Source organism: Poromitra crassiceps, assembly GCF_964638095.1.
Source record: "Poromitra crassiceps genome assembly, chromosome: 19".
Lineage (NCBI taxonomy): Eukaryota > Metazoa > Chordata > Actinopteri > Beryciformes > Melamphaidae > Poromitra > Poromitra crassiceps.
The window spans coordinates 10,712,721-10,732,146 of record NC_139646.1 but is presented as its reverse complement, the minus strand read 5'-3'; the positions used below and the strand labels follow the sequence as shown (position 1 = coordinate 10,732,146).

The 19,426-nt window shown below is 44.6% G+C and overlaps 1 protein-coding gene across 2 annotated transcripts in view; it reads left to right on the top strand.

Moving 5' to 3' along the window:
- The window catches only part of arhgap10 (Rho GTPase activating protein 10), a gene marked incomplete at its 5' end in the record, with an annotated part of 57,307 nt that extends 39,518 nt beyond the window's left edge, over window positions 1-17,789 (top strand). Inside the window, 6 exons of one of the 2 annotated variants that reach the window (XM_083656097.1) lie at window positions 618-777; window positions 3,676-3,820; window positions 6,847-7,012; window positions 12,715-12,816; window positions 14,384-14,475; window positions 16,019-17,789. In XM_083656097.1, coding sequence (XP_083512223.1) covers window positions 618-777; window positions 3,676-3,820; window positions 6,847-7,012; window positions 12,715-12,816; window positions 14,384-14,475; window positions 16,019-16,107 — 754 coding nt within the window. In that variant the 3' untranslated portion in view covers window positions 16,108-17,789. Of the gene's footprint in view, window positions 1-617; window positions 778-3,675; window positions 3,821-6,846; window positions 7,013-12,714; window positions 12,817-14,383; window positions 14,476-15,918 lie in introns of both variants that reach the window. The other variant, XM_083656098.1, reaches the window with a different exon arrangement.
- Window positions 17,790-19,426: the final 1,637 nt, after the last annotated feature.

The following is a 19,426-nucleotide window of genomic DNA, read 5'->3' as shown; positions in this document are numbered from 1 at the left end:
ACAGAACGGAACACTTGCAGAGTACACATCAACTACGCCTGGAGTATATCCTCGCCCGTGTGTTGTCTACGTCCTTCGGTATGGTTGGCGTTCACATTCGCAAGTGTTCCGTCCCTGGGCACGCCAAAGCATTCCCCAGACCACCTTTTCAAGTGGACCCTGTCACCGTATGCTGTTCGGGGCACAGAACGCAACGTTCACACTCAGGAAACGAACCGCACCTGGGCTCAATTTGTGCACAAGTGTGCTCGGTTCCGCTCCCGGGTCCCCAGTGAGAAAGCACCCTTAGTTTCTCTGAATCAGCTCGTCGTCAGGTGAAAAATGACTGAATATGAAAGTTTCATACAAGAGGTTAGTGTTCAAGTGCAATCTGCAGTGCTGCTAAACTAAGCTAGTGGAAGTCATCGCTGAGGCTGTTGCCGATGTGCAACACGGGGTAAACAGGCCTAATGGGTGTCAGGAAGCAGACACTAATTATTACCAAACACCTCGCCTAAATGTGAACCATATGAATGCTTTACATAGCATTTCCATTCAGCATCTCAAGTCCAAAGCCGTTTTGTTTGTTTGGTTGGAGTATGTTGTGTGTGATTGTGATAGTGTCTTCATCTTCTCAGTGTGGCGGCCCACAGTAAGCAGAACCTGATGACTGTGGCCAACCTGGGTGTGGTGTTTGGCCCCACACTAATGAGGCCACAGGAGGAGACCGTCGCTGCCATCATGGACCTGAAGTTCCAGAACATTGTGGTGGAGATCCTCATTGAGCGGCATGAGAAGGTAACAGACTGGGATTTAACAAATGTGTGCACTGTGGTATGTACAGCACAGTCCAAAACTAATACCATTATTGGAACGTGTCGTGATTAAAAATGTCCAGCCTGGGCCAGATTGAAGGCTGGAATCTTCACCACAACATTCATTCTCAAAAGCTACTGGTGTCAGAAAATGCCTCAACAAACGGCATACTCTCTGAAAGCTGGAAGTATCTACCCACAACGTTGTATCTTCCAGTAGAACGAAGCAATTACTCTCATGTCTATCAAATTGGGGGGGGGGGACGTTTTCATTTTCAGTCCCTGGACAACATTTAGCCTTGTATCTCCCAAAATGTCTGTTGTTCAGACTGGAATGGGTGTAATGGGAACAGTGTAACTTGACAACATTAGACAAACCTTAACCTTTACTGCATTGACTGTGCTCATGTTTCTGTCTGTGCCAGATTCACAGAGGAATGGTGCCTCTGAATCTTCAAGTATTTAGTTTTTGTCAATGCAACATCTTATTACATGCATTATTATGTTTCCACTGGACATCCAGAAGTATGCACTTAAAGCTACATTACACAGCTTTACACACTAGTAGCTTCATATGGCGGCGAGATCGGCTAAATCGGCTGACGTGCACTTTGCTCACTATACTGTTTAGGAATAGAAATGTGTATTTTGCTGCTAAGATTTGATTTGTCGCTTCCTATGGGCAGACACATGTCCATACCTGACAGCAGAATTGAATGGGCAAATCTATAGCCTAGGTAAACCCAGCCACCACGTGACCTGCTCTCTCAGTTCCCAGTCACATAGTGACTGAGAACAGGTCTGAGAGCAGGTCACGTGGGGGATGGGTTTACCCAGGCTAGCAAATCTATGGGTTTTCAATGAAGCGGAAGGGGGCGCTCTTCTCTAGTGCAGCAGCTCCACTGTATGACTAACACTGGTGTGTGTTTATAGACAGCTCTTGCCTCGTGCAGCTTTAAGTTGGTGTCTCACCATTTGTGGACTTTTCACAACAATATTACATCACTACAGTATTTGCAAAGATGTTGACCTCAGTGATCGTTCACAAAGCGTTGTGGTTGGCTTGGACATGTGGTCACAGAGCGTTATGGTTGGCTTGGACATGTGGGTGCTGTATTTATCACAGAGCGTTATGGTTGGCTTGGACATGTGGGTGCTGTATTTATCACAGAGCGTTATGGTTGGCTTGGACATGTGGGTGCTGTATTTATTTCTTGCTCGACAAAATAGTGAGTAAAGGGCCTCGGATAGTGAGATGTTTAGCTCGTTTCACTTGAACCCCCCTGGGGCAGCATGCCTGTTTAAAAAGCACACTGTTCCCTGCAAATCTGGCCATTAGGGGGAGCCCTCGAGTGCTCACACGAGGACTATATTCACAGTATTCTCCTCATTTTCACTAGGTTGATTATACTGTAGTAGATATACAGTTGACTATATCCGGGAGGTGCTTTGCCGCCTGCCCAAATACATTTATGTTGGTTATGAGGCACTTTTTAACCTGTAATTCGTGGGATCATGTAATCTCCACAAAATGTCATTAATCAGTGTCGATCCTTGAAGGGGGTTAATTCTCTCTGTCAAAAGAGAAAAGGTTTCAGATTAGTTTTCTAATCTCTATTCGGATCAGCGCTGCACTCTGCATAGAAGATGAAACCAGGAGCTTTTAGTGATCTTTATTGTTAATTTGATTTCTTTTTTTTTTGCCCCCCCCCCCCCCCCCCCCTCCCTCACTCAGTGGCAGATGATGTGCATTGCTGAATAATGTCTGCTAGAAGTGAAAGAATACAGAGGGCTGGTGAAAACCATCCGCTTAAATGTGCTCAGAACAACATGGCGTACGGCTACTTTGTGACATTAGCCAGAGGTATCCAACGCCGGCCAGGTGACAACGGATGTAGCCTTGGAATGCAGCAGGAGCTCTTTGGAAAGTACGTGTTAGAGCGGGGAGGGGGGAGGGGGGGGGGGGGGAGTTGAGCAGACAGACAGACAGGCATTAACTTCCTCCCAGCTGAGTCCCACTCCAGACTGTTGATACCCCCAGATGCCAAGCAAGACTGTGTTTTACATTCACCTCCATCTGCAGAGAGAGAGAGAGAGAGAGAGAGAGAGAGAGCGAGAGAGGCAGCAACTCTCAGCCATATCAGATTTCTCACTTTCTCTATCTGCCTTCCTCCTCCAAACTTTCTCTCTTATGCCTCCTCTTCCTCTCCGTGTATCTCTCTCTCGCTCTCTCTCACACACACACACACACACACACACACACGCACACACTTTCTCTCTCCCTCCTTCTTCTACCTCCGTATATACTATGATTCTTTCGGAGGCTCTGCTCTGAGACTTCCTTTCCTCCGCAGCCCTATTCTCTTTCAACTCGGCACATCTCTGAAGTTTATATGTAAACACAGGCCCGGTGTAAACAAGCAGCGCCAGTTGGCCATCCCTCTTCAAGTCCACATACCCTGTTTATTTTACCCCTCTACACTCTTTCAGAGAGCGGGTCCGACGCTGTGAGACATGTTTCGCCTGCTGTAACCCAGAGCCATATTCTTAGACGGGATGTGGTCTGGTGACTCGTCACATCTGTGGGGCTTTTTGCTTGTTTATCCGGCACGAGGAAAAACCTTTTGTCGTGCAAATTTAAGAGTGTCCAATCAGCGAGCGCCGGCGCAGCTCTCCCTGAGGAACGCATGCTGTGGCTGTAAATGGCATTTTCCATTCAACTAGCAGCACTATATAAAGCCTTTGAATTTCAGAGGCTGCTACAGTAAGTGAGGTCAGGTGAGGACACGCCGCCGCTGCTCCTCCATCACGTTGGGGTATCTGCGCTGTACGTTTGGTCTTGGTATTAGGACACTCACTCACTTCACATTGTGCTTTTCAGATCTTCGCAGATGCCCCCGAGTCGTGCCCTCTCTCACCCGCCGGCCCCGTCTTCACGGCTCCCACGAGACAGTCCAAGAAGATGGCTCGCCAGAACCGCCCCCTGGCTGTCTACAATCCACAAGCCCTCGGAGACATGCAGACCGGTAAGAGACGTGCACAAGCACACCTGTGCAGTTTGACAACCCAGTTTCTGGCTATATTGACATAGTGGCATGCAAATGGAAAATACAGATTTTGGAGCGTACTTCCATCATAACTCACAGTACGGTCTGATTTTCCCCAGTTTTTTACAAACACATGTAACCAAACATCATTTTAAAGCCTCAAAAATCATGGCCTTCTCACTCAGCCATTGTATCAAAAAAGACAACTTGACGAGTGATTTTCTTTTCTTTTTTCTTTTTCCCAAAGCACTATGGAAAACAAATGGGATACCATACTGCAGTTATGGACATTAAATGCAGTGTCTGAATTAAATGCACGCATATCAAACCACACGACTGCACGTGGCCCTTTCAATATTATTGTGAAATCTGATGACTACCAAGTCTACTGCACCAGTAATACTGGACTGAGTTCAGGATTGTTATATTTTTACAATTTGTTAGTCGATTTGGAGTGTATACTGACCCTAACACATATGGAAAAAACAACAATAAGCTTAGATAGTTGTGCTCTATGGTAATTTGGTCTCCTCTCCCCTTTTAGAATGCTTAAAACGGACTTCAGTGTCCGGGGCGTTAACTTTTCAAAGTCGTTGGTGACATGGGAAGACAGTGGTAGAGGTGCATTGGCACTCCTGTGCATCAGGTGAACTGGTCACCTGACCTGGTGGCCTCACCACTCCATGCTCCAGCGATGTCTGCCCCCGGGCCACTCAAATCCCTTCCCCTCCACCGTAGCGGAGCAGGCGAAATCTGCTTACCAGATTGCCTCCCTTTGTATCGCGCCAGCTTTTACCGTGGGGTATTTTAATATCTGGGATGAAAGGCGTAATCCTTTGTGTCTTGTATATGGGTCTCGGATAATGGATTTAAAGTAAGTTGCCTCAGCATTCAGAGTGTGAAAACCAGTTTAAGGATGATGAAGAGGGACAGAGAAGACGCGTGCACGTGCATGCGCGTGTGTGTGGTCTAATACCACTCCAGACGTAACAACATACCTTGAGTAGGACCACTTGAAAGGGAAGTGTATTAACATACAGTATTTGTGTTGGGAAGTTTTCCAACAGGTATAGGATTTCTGAGGACAGTGCACTTTGGTGTGCCAGAAACATCACGCATTTTTCAGTAAGATATGATTACAGATCAGCTATTTGACATGGATTTAATTGAAATTTCAAATGTGCTCAAGGATGCAGCTGAATTCTTATTTTTGCCAAAATCAGAGGGATCAGAAGAAAGCATTAACAGTGTTGGCAGTGGCTTACCATTGAAAGATAGGCCTGTTTGGCTTTCAAAAAACAAATCCCCATCTTCATCAGCATGGCAATAGATGTGACAGAGGGCTTTGGTAAAGCACACTTTTTCATCGTGTCCTATATTTAGCATTTTGGATGTATTTGGTCTAGTAAACAAACCACACGTTGCTCCATTATGTTGGCTTCTCTTGTTTTGGTTACTTGCCTGTTTGAATACATGAGCTGATTAGTGTAAACATTGCATAGTCATGATGGCTGTAAGTGTAAAACGCTTTTAATTCCTGTTTCATCCCCATGTTACAACTGGAATTGTGATAACGACTTTAATGTCATATACATTTACCAGCTAATAGTGTACTCATCCTATTGACGTACGGTTTCTCAATTTCAAAGATGTGGTAATTTATCTGATAATGTAAGAACAGTCAAAACTCAATACATACATTTTACTAGGATGCTATTGGTTGGAGCTGATTGGTTGAATTGCACGCAATTCGACACTGCACTTTCTCGGGGTTCCCAGCAGGGCACCCGCCAAGTTTGAAGTCGATCGGACCAATAGTTCTCGAGATAAACCGCTTTTTGTGTTGCCAGTAGGTGGCGCTATGCATGTGTCCAAATTGCTTGAAATGCGGTACCGCACTCCGTCAAGTTCCCAGCGGCGCACTCCCCAAGTTTGAAGTCGATTGGACGAACGATTCTCAAGATGAAGTTTCATTTAACGGAAATGAGTCAACATATCCTCCAATGCCAAGGTCAAATGATGATTAGCATTGATTGTTGAGAGACTCCACCTGTTGTAACCAGAGCTACCAGGCATGGTAGCTATGTTGACATGCCAACACTCAGTACTCAGTTTTAATTATTCAGACAACTGCCATAGACATCCAGCTTTGTTGAATGGAAAAAAAGATGAATGATTCATGTTAAATGTATAGATATTTGCTGTTTATTTGATAAAACGGCACTTTATCATAAAGTGCCGTATAAAGTTTATGCAACCCCCCACCCCCCACCCCCGATGTGGACTTCTGCTTGCAGTACTTGATGTGCTTGCTGGGGAGGAAATGAATGGAATCACACAGCCATGTTCAAACAAACTACTTCCTTTTTCAACATGAACAGTTGCTTTAGTGCCTCCACCCTCTCCCAAAACGGGGTCTTTGCTCGACGGTAAAATTGAAATAATAAAAAGACTTACTACTCCCTCGTGTTTCCTAGGTTCCTGCCTCAATACACAAGTGTACAATTATGAGCAATACAAACTTGAATGTAAATCTCCACTGGTTTGACAGCAACTTCATTTCAAAAGGTCCTTGTGGATTCAGCACTGCCTTATCTAGCAATCAATTCTTCAACTATTTCATCAGGCAGCATCGGGCTATGGTCAGTCAATACCAACATCAGCCTATCAGGCTCCATCATCATTGGTCCATCTTGTCTTCTCTGAGGCAGGAGCAATCTTTATCTGTGTGGCTTGGCTTACACCACTCCATTCATCGCCACCATTCATTTGTTTTGAATGAATTATGAATTCATAAATTCCAGCAGGAGTTTTACTAGGTCTTTGATCTCCATGCAGGTGTTTCTAAGCCAACGGACAAAACTCACAAACAACAAATATTGCTCCTTCTAACCAAGTCACAGGCGGGGGTTATCTTATCTTCTGTGTCTGGTCTAGCCAGAAGTGGCAGTGCTGCTGATGAAGGTAGGGACTTGTGATGTAACGACGACACCTCTTTCTTTCAGGGTCAGCGGTGGGAGATTGTTCCAACTCCACCACAGACGAGACGTCGATGGGCAGCAATGAGTCCGTATCGTCCCAGTCGTCCACCGCCTCGGTCTCAGAGACGCCTCCAAAGAAGACTGACCACACCCCGCTCTACGCCAGCCTCAGCTCGAGCAGCGACTCCGGGTGAGTGCTTCACACATACGTCTGAGACCACCACGCACCACCCACAATGTGGGTATTGGGGATTATTTTGTCAAGGGGGTAATTGCTAGCCTGGGAACCTGACAATTCTCTGAGCTCATGTTTTATTTACTCTGCCCCCCCCCTCCTCATCCCCATTGGGACAGATTTCTACCTGACCTGAGAATGGTCATCCAATCACAACTGTTTATCTAGCATGGGGTGGGTTTGATATGATGACTGACAGAGGAGCGCCGGAGACAGTTCGGAGCGCCATTCAAATGTGAGCAGCTATGTCACGTTTCATTGCACTGATTGGTTGTAGGTCTATCAAATTGCATCCTTGGTCCTTTTTGTCTCAATCTACCTTGCTGTCTACTCAGTCTTTGGTCCTTTTTGTCTCAATCCACCTTGCTGTCTACTCAGTCTTTGGTCCTTTTTGTCTCAATCCACCTTGCTGTCTACTCAGTCTTTTGTCCTTTTTGTCTCAATCCACCTTGCTGTCTACTCAGTCCTTGGTCCTTTTTGTCTCAATCCACCTTGCTGTGTCTACTCAGTCCTTGGTCCTTTTTGTCTCAATCCACCTTGCTGTCTACTCAGTCCTTGGTCCCTTTTGTCTCAATCCACCTTGCTGTCTACTCAGTCCTTGGTCCTTCTCGTTGCTCCCGTCCGGTCCATGACTTGTCTTGAATGCTGATGTGAGGGATGAATTATTGGGTTATGCTGCAGATGTTTGGCTCTCTGCTGTGTCATGTCTACAGAATCACCTTGAAATAGACTTTCTCACTCAGTGTCCTACTCTCTTTCTCTGTCAGCTGAAAAGAGCTGTAAAATAACAAATCGACCAAGACTTGACAGAGGAAATGTGATCCCTCTCTCACTTTGACCTGTGTGTGTGTGTGTGTGTGTGTGTGTGTGTGTGTGTGTGTGTGTGTGTGTGTGTGTGTGTGTGTGTGTCTGTGTGTGTGTGTGTGTGTGTGTGTCTGTGTGTGTGCGGTAGGGTTAGGGGGTAGTGGTGAATCCATACAGCATAGTATTGCAGTATTTTGTGTGGCGATACGCACAAATGCCAAGTATCGTGATATTTTATGATATAAATAAAATAAACTACATGTCAACATACACACGTACCTATCGAGCCTTAATTCTAAGTTGTCGCATTAGACACAACGCGTCTGTCTCTGTGTTAACTTACGTAACCGGTTCCTTTTTTCTTTTCTTTTCTGTTTTTTTTTTTTTTTTTTTTTGCTTCGCTTGTGCATCTCCCCACATATGTGCCGTGGTGTCGGAGGACGGAAGGAGCAATCAGGAGGAGGTCTTAAATCTCATCTCTTATTTGTGTGGGAGACAGGTGGCCGTGCGTTGGCCGTGTAAATCCTATTGACATTGGGGAGAAATTCATCTTGTTTACCCTTATAGCCGCGGCCCCTGTCCCTTTATGAAGACTTGTGCCATATGTCACAGGGTGTCGCCCTGGCTTTGTTCGCCCATAAATCTTAGCATGTGAGATGGTGAGGACCTGTTAGCACAGCACCTCGCTGGCCTGGAACCCTGGGAATCGCCGTCGCTCCGTGCCAAAAAGAGCGGCAGGGACGGGAGGAGGCATTGGGCAACGGCTAGATTACCTCCAACCACCCTCGCAAATGTGCGCTCTGCACTATTTGCTGTGCTGAAAGGTGCACCTGGAAAACAGCATATTTCAAGTCTGTTTGTTAAAGTCTTAGCTGCTGCGGAATTTGCCTGGTCATACACAAATGCGTCCCAACTCACTATATCATGCAATAAGTCTCTCTGGACTGTAGCGTGATTTATCTTCCACGCCAGCTTCAATGTCTCGGCTCATTTCTCCACCTCTCTCTGAATTCACTCACAGCTTCTCCCTGCGGCGCTGTTGCCCTCGGTCCTGCCTCTCCTCTCCTCTCCTCGGCTCCTTCCCTCTCTGTCCTCTCTCCACCTCCGTGTCTCTCGCTGGCTGGCAGCTGTGGATCATAAAAATGGCGGATCCCAGCTTATTTCCTGCCCACCCAAACCGGCGGTCGCTGGTCAAGGTGGCTTGGCTGCAGACTTGATCCCACTCTTCGACTAGAAAGTCAAACTGAATCCTCCCGCTTCCCCTCTTCCTCTAGTGGAGAGACGGGTCATAGCCCCTCTCATGCCTGTATTAGGTCCATGCTAGGATCCAGGCCTGGAGGCTGCAGGCTGACATTCCTGCACTAATGGGAACCAGTAGTCCACTTGTATTGATGAATGTCTCTCTGCTACTAGCCTGGCAATGAGTGATAACCCCCGATGGCCGACTTACTGACTACAAAAATCCCAAGAAGACCTGCAGCTGTCTTCTCTTAACAGCTTTGTTTATGAAGCCATCTTGATCACATACAGTGTGTCATTATTGTTGTTTCATACATGTTATGATGCAAATGCCTGTATAACTTGGGAGGAACTTTTGCCAACATCTGGAGAGCACGTTTTCATGTAGGCCCAACATACAATGGGTTTTCGCAGAAGTTCCCATTGACTGTATTTAATCGTGTTTACAGATGAAGCTTAGCTATAGTTGTGATGTGATGGGGGGAAAACAACGGATGAGCAATTCAAAGATTGATGCTATTTTTGTTGTGGAGAAGCGGCAAACGATTTCCCCCGCTTTGGCTTAGCTATAATTGTGAAAGCAATTTTTGGATGAATCCATTTTCCTCTGGTACATTTAACAAGTTTCTAGGGCAGCCATGTGGCATTCAGTGATTTTCCCTAACTGTTTATCCTATAATTATTTAGATATCTATTTACTTGACAGATCTTCACAGATCCGGATAATCCCCTTCCAACCGAAATAAGCACTTAGATGAATATTCGGATAATTTTATCTCTGACACGTGTGTGTGTGTGTGTGTGTGTGTGTGTGTGTGTGTGTGTGTGTGTGTGTGTGTGTGTGTGCGTGCACTTTCTTTGTGTTTGTTTTTGGTAATTGTGTATGCGAGTGGGTTCACCTGCAGGTGGGTGAAGTGTTGGTACTCCTGTGCTCGCCCTCCTCTTGGCTGGGGCCCAGGCAGACAGTGGTTGTGCCTGGGTCCAGGTTAATGAGTGGATTTGCTGCAGTGCAGCGCGCTGTCCCCCCATGCTGATGTGGAGCAGCTGAGCACCACAGTGGCCCCACACTGCTGCAGAGCGATAAATCACCCACACAGCCAGGCCAGGCCCAAAACTGAACAGCCACCGGTGGGGATGGACAAGAGAGAGGGAGAGGGAGGCAGGGAGAGGCTGGAGGGAGGACGAGCTGCAGAGGGGAAGTGATAGAAAGAGGCCAAAGGACTGTGTGTTCACCTCCACCTACGTACACAGAAGGAACCCTGCCAGCTTCCCCCTACAGGCCCTCTCTCTCTCTCTCTCTCTCCGCCACCAGTGCCAACCCAACCACTATTCACCACCACACAACATCCTCAGTCTCAACCCCCAGCCCCTCCCCAGCTGCTGCCTCTAATTGCCTTTATTAGCGTCTCTATGGGAGCGGCAGCTAGGAGCAATTTGCTCATTATGTGCTGTATTAGCGCTGGCCCTGGGGCGGGCATGGAACGCAGGGGGATGCCTGGCTCAGACTCCAGCTCCCCTCTGCTCCCCTCAGCCTTCATCAGGACCCCTACCTTTAGTCCTGTAGGGAGGCTGGCTGGCTGTAGAATGCTTGGCTCAGACACCATCCAATGTAAAGCACGGCTGGTACTTTAACAGCTTTTAGTCTGATGGATGATAAAAGCGTGGTTTCACTAACATGCTGTAGTTTGCTAACCAGTTAGTAGACATACAGTACATGATGCTGGTGAGACTCATGCACTACCCAAGTGAAAAGAGGACATGGGGAGTTGAGTGAGAATGGAAACTTGACTGTTTATTCAGTGTTTTCTGTGTTAGTTCATTTGTTGGATTTTAAACAGAATGGATTATTTCAATATTGGTTTTGGAGCTCAAGCGACTTTCCTCTGTTGTCAAAATTCTGTCATCTTTTCTTCTGGGGTTCATGCATTTAGGCACTGAATGTCATTGACAAGTTATCCAACTTGTGTCTGTGCATTGTGCAACCATTGCTTCTATGCTGTTGCTATTTTATAAATAGGAAATGAGCTTCTGTGGACAGTTCTCGCCCATGTATGAATATTCCTCCAGAATTCAAACATGATGTTTTATTCATGACGGGTTGTGTCTCCTGGTCTGAATCGACTCCCTTAGCATTTGATCGGTAAATCCTGTCACTGTGTGACACTGTGACTGGCTGCTAGAGAATCTGTTAGTGGTCCGGCCTGTTCGCTGTCGTCTAGACAGGTTGACAGGTTGGGGTGTTAAGAATTGGCCCAATAAATAAACAGGTTAGCCAAGTAGTCTTACTATATGATGTTACCCAATTGGCCTTGAGCAGCAATAGTTTCATTTCCAACTATGAAATCTGTTTAAAAATATATATATATTTCAAAATCACAGAAAACCAGAATAAAATAGCATTTTATGAGTACTTTTTTATGTCAATATGGACAACTATCAAGAGAGTAATTATTTTTTGAAGAGGTGTTGTCAGAAAGAGTGGAATGGATTATTTCGTTATGGAATCCAGACAGTCCTTGTATTGTCTGTTATGGTACATATTATAATATGTGCTGCCTGCACACAGTGGGAACCACCAAACTGTGAGTCTCCCATGTGTAGCTGCCATACAGTAGGATGACGCACGTGTTTCTAATGATTTATCATGCAGACAGTATCTGGTATGTTTCCAGTGCTTCTTCATTACATTGTAATATCTTATCAAAACGCGAGAGAGGCTTTGATTATAATGAACCCAATTTCACAATCAGATTTTGTGTCACTTGAATTCTGCTTCTGGCAGTACTTAACTGATGACATTACAGTGGAAGACAAATTCAAATGTTATTTACTATGGCTATTGAATAATCTTGAATCTTGAAACTGCCCTTGACCGTTTTAAATGTGTCCAATATTACGTCTTCAAATGTGTTATTTTGTCCGGACCAACAATCTACAACCCAAAGACAGTCGGTTTACTGTCATAGAAGACTAAAGAAATTAGAAAATATTCACATTTAAGAAGCTGGAACGAGAGAAGTTTAGTCCCCCCCCCCCCCCCCCCCCCCCCCCCCCCAATAAAAATGAGTCTAAAGGATTAATCGATTATAAAAAATTGTTAGCGATTAATTTTCTGTCGATCGACTAATCGATGAATCGATTAAATCGTTGCAGCTCTCTTGGTTAGCCAGTTAGTATTTTGTGACCCTCGATCAAACCCCTTTTTTAGTCCTCTGACAATATAAACAGAAAGTGATGTCAATGACAACACCTGTGTTGTGTTGGAAGCCATATTGAAACACAGAATAAGTCATCACAGCCAGAGTTAGAGGCGGCAGAAAGGCAATGGTGAGAAGTGATCTACACCCTGCAGATGTATATGCCAACCATGTTTGTGGAAAAGGTCTATAATTAGCCAAGTGTCTGAGCTCAGTACCCAACACCAGAGAGATGACTTGAACCTTCTCCATATTGCAGAGAATCTGGACATTGGGAAATATCTGACCAGTTATCCCTCCCCTGTAAGGGCAGGCAAGGCAGTCAATGGACAACACCATGTGGGGACACCATGGACTCTGTGGGGACACCATGGACTCTGTGGTGATTGGCCTCCAATTTTTTTTCTTCTTCTGCAGGGCCGGCTTAGCAGCAGCCTCCTGGACCAATTCCGGAGCCTCCGGAGAGACGAGAAATCCTGCCACTGCTGTTGCTTCTGATGGAGACAAGCCAGAGGAGAGGTAAGGCCGGCTTCTCCCTCCCTCTCACTCGCTCGCTTTTTACCATTGCCGTCAACTACCTTTTGCTTCCTTGATTTCTGTGTCATACGGTCATTTAAGCTCGTTCATTCACGTTCACTTTCTCACTTACTTTTCAGTAACTTGCTCCATAACTTTGCCGCTTGCCTATTTTATCTTGCATGTGCACTCACAGAGGCACCAGCTCCCTCGCTCGTCTACCATCGACTCGGAGTCTCTGGCTCATCAATATTATCACTCTCGCATAGATTCACCCGCTCCCTCATTTAGGCTTCTGTTGAGGTAGTTTAAGTCGACACACATATTGTTTGTAGCAGAGGAGCAGCCGCCCTCTCCCCCTTTTTGTCAGGTAGACACACTACAGGTGGACTGGGTGTGTGACTCTGTAGACAGTCAGCCCATTACACTGATGTATTGCTCTGCTACCTCCAAACTAAATGATGAATTCATTTTCAGTCCTTTTCAAATCATGCAGAGGAAATTGCAGAACAGCCGGGTCATTCTATGGGCAACCCATTAATGTTATTTTGATTTAAATACAAATCACCTTTTCCTCCAAATGCACTTCCACAAGAATGCGTCCTTTTGAAAATCGGAATTCCAGAACTCCACTGAAGATTGTCATATTGACAACTTTGTGACCGCAAACTTTTTCCAGTTTGTGTCTCTCTCTCTCTCTCTCTCTCTCTCTCTCTCTCTCTCTCTCTCTCTCTCTCTCTCTCTCTCTCTCTCTCGCGCTCATCCTACATTGTTGTTACTCTGCGGAAGGAATATGAAATATTTATCAGGGCATCGTGTGTTGAAGGCAGCATTTCTACATGGTAATGTCGCTGGCATTCAAGATAGTTGTTTGCAATGGCGGGCAAAACAACCTTGCCGCTGTAGAAACACAGTTTTTTATTTTTTCCGTTTTGGGGAATGGAATGGCATAAATATGGCTTTTCACTAACCTTTACAGAGCGATGAATATGGTTTCTTTGACGGCACTCTTTTACATCAACATGCAATTTAAAATGCAGCTTCAAAGCTCACAAATGTGAATTTAGAAGCCGCGGCACTGCGGAGAAGAGTCCCATTCTCCCTCTGTTTGTGTGCAAACCTACTTTAGAATTCCCCACACTTTTTAATTATCTCACCATAGATGGTTGTCTGCTGCTTGGGCCTGATGTGTGTGTCTGCTCGTCTGCTGCGCGCGCGTACATCTGTGTGTGTGTGTGTGTGTGTGTGTGTGTGTGTGTGTGTGTGTGTGTGTGTGTGTGTGTGTGTGTGTGTGTGTGTGTGTGCGCGTGCTTGTGTGTGTGTGTGTGTGCGTGTGTGTGAGTGTTTTGACTCGCTTGCTGTGGTCTGTCTAGACTGCAGATAGGGCAAGACAAGAGTGCGTAGCGGCCCGTCTCCGTTCTTTTCTCCTTTTTGCTTATTTCTCGGCCTGGCCCATTTCTGCTATTCCAGGCTAGTGAGTGAATGAACAAGCAGGCCCTGTGCCCAGATTGAACTGTGCAGTAATCCTCTCCAAAGCTCCGCCAGCTCACTGATTGCCTTCATTTTTCAGTGTCACCAGCAGGAAAGCCAAGGCGGTGTACCCGTGTGAGGCTGAGCACGACTCGGAGCTCTCCTTCCAGGTCGGCGCAATATTCAACGCCGGTAAGTGTTATCGCCTCCTCCAGTCGCTCACTCACAAGCAGGCCTGGCATATTGGATTTGGAAGAAAACCGGACACCCAATCTGATCTTCAATCGGACAGAGAGATGAGACGAAGAGAGGGAGGGAGGGGCGGGGAGGGGAGGGGAGGGGAGGGGCGGGCGAGAGAGGGAGATACAGATTTGCTCTCCAGCCCGTCTGGGAAGAGGCTGGACTGAGTTTTAATCACTCACAGAGGAAATGAGGGTTTTGGAGTTCCTATAGCTTTTTATTTCCAGGCCCTCTCCTGTGACACGCCGACATTGTAGCTATAGTCTTTACTAGGTCTAGGGAACATGTTATCATGTCTTTGATAAGACAATGCATTGCAGTTTAGTACAGTACCTGCTACTGCCAATCATCAATGAGTGCTTACTAAAGTATGCACTAGATACTGTAGGTGTCCAAAATAAATCTCCACTTAGAAAGTGGAATTGTATCTTTTTTGACAATCTTGGCCATCGTTGAGTTGTTTCTCAGAGCCAAGTTAACTGTCTCCCATCACATCAAAGATATAATGATCTCAAATAATGATCTAAAAATCGCAAATTGACAGCTGGCAGCAAAGAATCTTTAGAGGATAGAAACCTTGTCTTGTTCATATTATAATGTGTGCATTTCCTTGCTTAAGGCCTATACAGTATAACCGTCAATATCCCTGACCAACAATGGTCGATAGATTTAGTGTGAGGATTAAAGCACAGAATGGCAGAAAAACATTTATTACAAGGCAAATATCCAACTCTCAAAAATAATCTTCCCTGAAATAAACAAAATGAATTAATCATCACATACTGTAATATTTCATAAACTCAATTAAATTGTACAAAATTATTTTCTTACTGAAATTTCATTCACAGCTTAAACATATGTTCAGACTAAAAAATAGATAGATAGATAGATAGATAGATAGATAGATAGATAGATAGATAGATAGATAGATAGATAGATAGATAGATAGTTAGATAGTTAGATAGTTAGATAGATAGATGGATAGATGAGGCAGGTTGAGACATGATACAGAGAAAAAAAAACTCCTTGATGTATTTAATTTTGGAAGCCTAATTATTTTATATCTTGGCCTTCCAGGTTACAGTACACCTGACAACTGCATGGATAAATCTGTTGACTTGTGGGTGCACCTCACAATTTTAAATTGGCTCAATTTGTAGCCAACCGGCAATCCGGGGAGGATTTTAAAGTGGTGTGCCATATTAAAAAGAAGAAGAGAAAAAAAATGCACTGACACATTTGTCATACTACGCAGTTTTTGGGGACCCATTTCTTGCTCTCGGCTGCTGAGATTGGGGAAATTCTAGAAGAATGATCAGCTAGATCCAAAAAAAGCCTGAAGATGTACAGACAAGATGAGACGCAGTGTATCAGTAATGACTGTATCCTCTTCAGGGCTCTCTTCTACTAAAGCTGACACACACAGTCAGAGCGAGACACACTGAGTCCCCTACCTGCCCTCCCTCGGCCGCTGACCCTGTGTCCTCTCCTGCAGTGACGTCGTCCAGAGAGCCCGGCTGGCTGGAGGGAGAGCTGGAGGGGAAGAAGGGCCTCATCCCCGAAAACTATGTGGAAATGCTGTAGCCTCAACATGAAAGCCATGTGGAGACGTAGCCCCGAGTGGACATGTTAGTGGAGATGTTGTAACCTCCACCTTGATAACTGTGTGGAGATGCCCTCGCCTCAACTCTGAAAAAACCACAGCAGAACCTTCTTTATCCAAGGCTCACACTTCCAAATCCACTCTCCCAAACAGGCATAATAATGTGTCAGTGTGGAAATATACTGTGTGTTATTACTGGTGGAATATTCCTGACACATAATTATATGCATTTTGACAGGCAACTTGACTGTTTTACACTACTAGAGTATTTTGTGGTGCGTGTGCAGGCATGTTTCATCATTTAGCTTTGGTGGAGAATTCACATGGAGTTGATTCATTCTCCTAAGCAAATTCTTCTCATTCTGATGGGTTTGCATGAACAACGTTCTGCTGTGGAGATGTTGCAGCAGAGACTGAGCATCCTTGTAGCACACTGCCTTGCACTCTCCTCTGCCCACTTATACATGGTATCCATGAGCACCAAGTCAATGCGCTCCCATTCTCAAAGGAAATGATGCTCATATACATATATGTATGTTATAATGACGCCGACCCAACACTCAAATCACTTTAAGAAATGTCATCAAGGAGTTCTGCACCAAATCCACTGGCTAGGTTGACACTCTTGGCAATGACGCCCACAGTTTAGGCTGCTAAAAACATCTACATAATGTGCCTTCATCACCAAAACAGCAAGTGTAAATGTATATACGGGTATGTATGAATATGATTAGAGTGTCACTGCTTTCAGTTATAAAAGGTTGCATGTGCTGGAATTTCTAAGGATTTTTGGATAGCCACACTAGGCACATTGATATTTTAATTTTGATTATTTAATTGGCACATTGATTGCATGTCTTTTAGAATTTTAAACACTTTGTTTTGTTTTCAGTTACATTTTCAACAGTTGTGAGATTTACACTCCATTACAGAGAGACAGATGAGTTGATTTATTTGATGCCTGTCCAACGTTTGCGCAGTAGGCACTATCGTTTTGGAAAACACCAGCTTTGAGTTCAAAATAGTCAGATTTCAAGCAAAACGTGTAATGACTTAATTCAGGGCTTTGCCATGTCCATTGATTTGTGCAAAATAGTTTTATTGTTTTGTGTTTAGTTAAAAACTATATTTTTAAGCCCACTTTAGACGCTGCTCAGTGTTTTCTGAGCAGAGACTTGAGGCACTCCGGCAAAGTTGACATTTTGCTTTTTGTTATTCTATCTTCATGTTCGATTGAATAAGCAATTAGATGGTAAATCAAAGTTTTAATATCAGTAAGACCACAAAATGCAGTATTTCAAAGTTCTACATCCGTTATGTGTACATAATTATTGTTTTGAAACAGCTATAAATGCCAAGTATATTATAAAACTCTCCCTTTTGTGGCGAACAGTTTTTAAATGAGTATTTTTCATTTGAAATGGTTCTCAGTCAAGTATACACATCACATACTTTAATCCCTATGCTGTTCAACAAAAGACACTTTCATCTTTCTGAGAGCTTTTGTTCAGTGGATTGTTTTTGTTTTGAATTGCGATTGCAGTAATTTAAGACATTGATTTATGACATTTGTAAAGGGTCTTGGCATCAGTTTCATTTTTATAACATTGGATATAGTCTTGATCAATGTTAAACAAATAAAGATTTTTTTTTTTGCTCTTTATTTTTTTTGTATTCTTCCAGTAAAATAATTATTGTCTAAATGATCACTTGAAATTAAACCGAATAAGGTCTTGCAGAAAGTTTTTCAAAAAAGAAAAGAAAAAAACAAGGGTCACAAATCTATAACTTCAGTAACTGGTTTTCTATGGTTTCAGCAAAGTTATTGGACAATAAGAGGATTGTTTCATGTTTCCCAAAATAGGACTGACATTGTGTTCACTATTCAGAGTGTGGGCCAAAGAGGATTAAGCAAAGCATTGCAGTCCACATGTTTTTGTGCAGCCAGAATAGTTATAATGAAGAAGTGCATTTTATATATATATATATATATATATATATATATATATATATATATATATATATATTCGGGAAATCTACCTATATTTCAACTAGGCCATATGAAATATAGCTTCACGTGTGATTTTTGCTGAGTCATCCGGCTTGTCATTGAGAAGACTGCTCCCCACAGAGTCTAAGAATAAAGTCAGGGTTGAAATGAGGATTCATTCTGCAGCCTGTACAGTACTGTAACAGTAGGGCATGTAATGTAAGCCTCCCTCTTTATGTTGACCTGCATCAGACCATCTGACTAAAGGCCATTTCCAAAATCACTTTCCAAGGGCCCTAAAAATAGATCCTCGTAAAATGTCACACAAGCAAATGCACCCTCTAATCCACCGCGCTTCCTGATCCATTCAGATCCCAGTCTCACGCATGTTAATTCTTGGACTACATCTGTATAATTAGCATACTAATGGCCTTCAGGCCTGGTGGTTTCGCCCTCGGTTACATAACAACCATCGGATCCGCCACACCCGGACCTCCGGTAAGCGGGCCGACGCACACACATTGTCCACTCTAAAAATACCGGCGCTTGTCAGGAGCGGCAGTTTTGGCGGGATATATGTCTCGCGGCTCCCTGAAGCAATAGCAGCAGCGATGATTACATAATGAAATGAGGCAGAGCTAACGAGATGGGTAAAATAGACCCCACTATCGCCCCAGCACCACCTCCCCACCCACACACCCACCCCCGGGCTCCTTCATCATCCCCGCTATGCCAGAATACTGCTGAATCATAGAGACATCCACCCTGCCTGTCTGTCACAAACCATGCCGTATCCCTCTATCTGCCTCCTTTTTTCTCAACGTCTGCATGTCCGTGTCTCTCTGCATTTCTATGTATGCCTCTCTCCATGTCTGTCTGTCTTTCTCAGGAGTATTTAAAACTCCATCTCTCCCTCTCATTCTCCCTCCTGTGTGTCTTATTCTCTTCTCTTTCCCTTCCGCTCGGTAACTCTTGGCTGTGTGTCACTCTTCCACTCTGTTACTCTCGCTGTGTGTCACTCTTCCACTCTGTTACTCTCGCTGTGTGTCACTCTTCCACTCTGTTACTCTCGCCGTGTGTCACTCTTCCACTCTGTTACTCTCGCTGTGTGTCACTCTTCCACTCTGTTACTGTCGCTGTGTGTCACTCTTCCACTCTGTTACTCTGGCTGTGTGTCACTCTTCCACTCTGTTACTCTCGCTGTGTGTCACTCTTCCACTCTGTTACTCTCGCCGTGTGTCACTCTTCCACTCTGTTACTCTCGCTGTGTGTCACTCTTCCGCTCGGTAACTCTTGGCTGTGTGTCACTC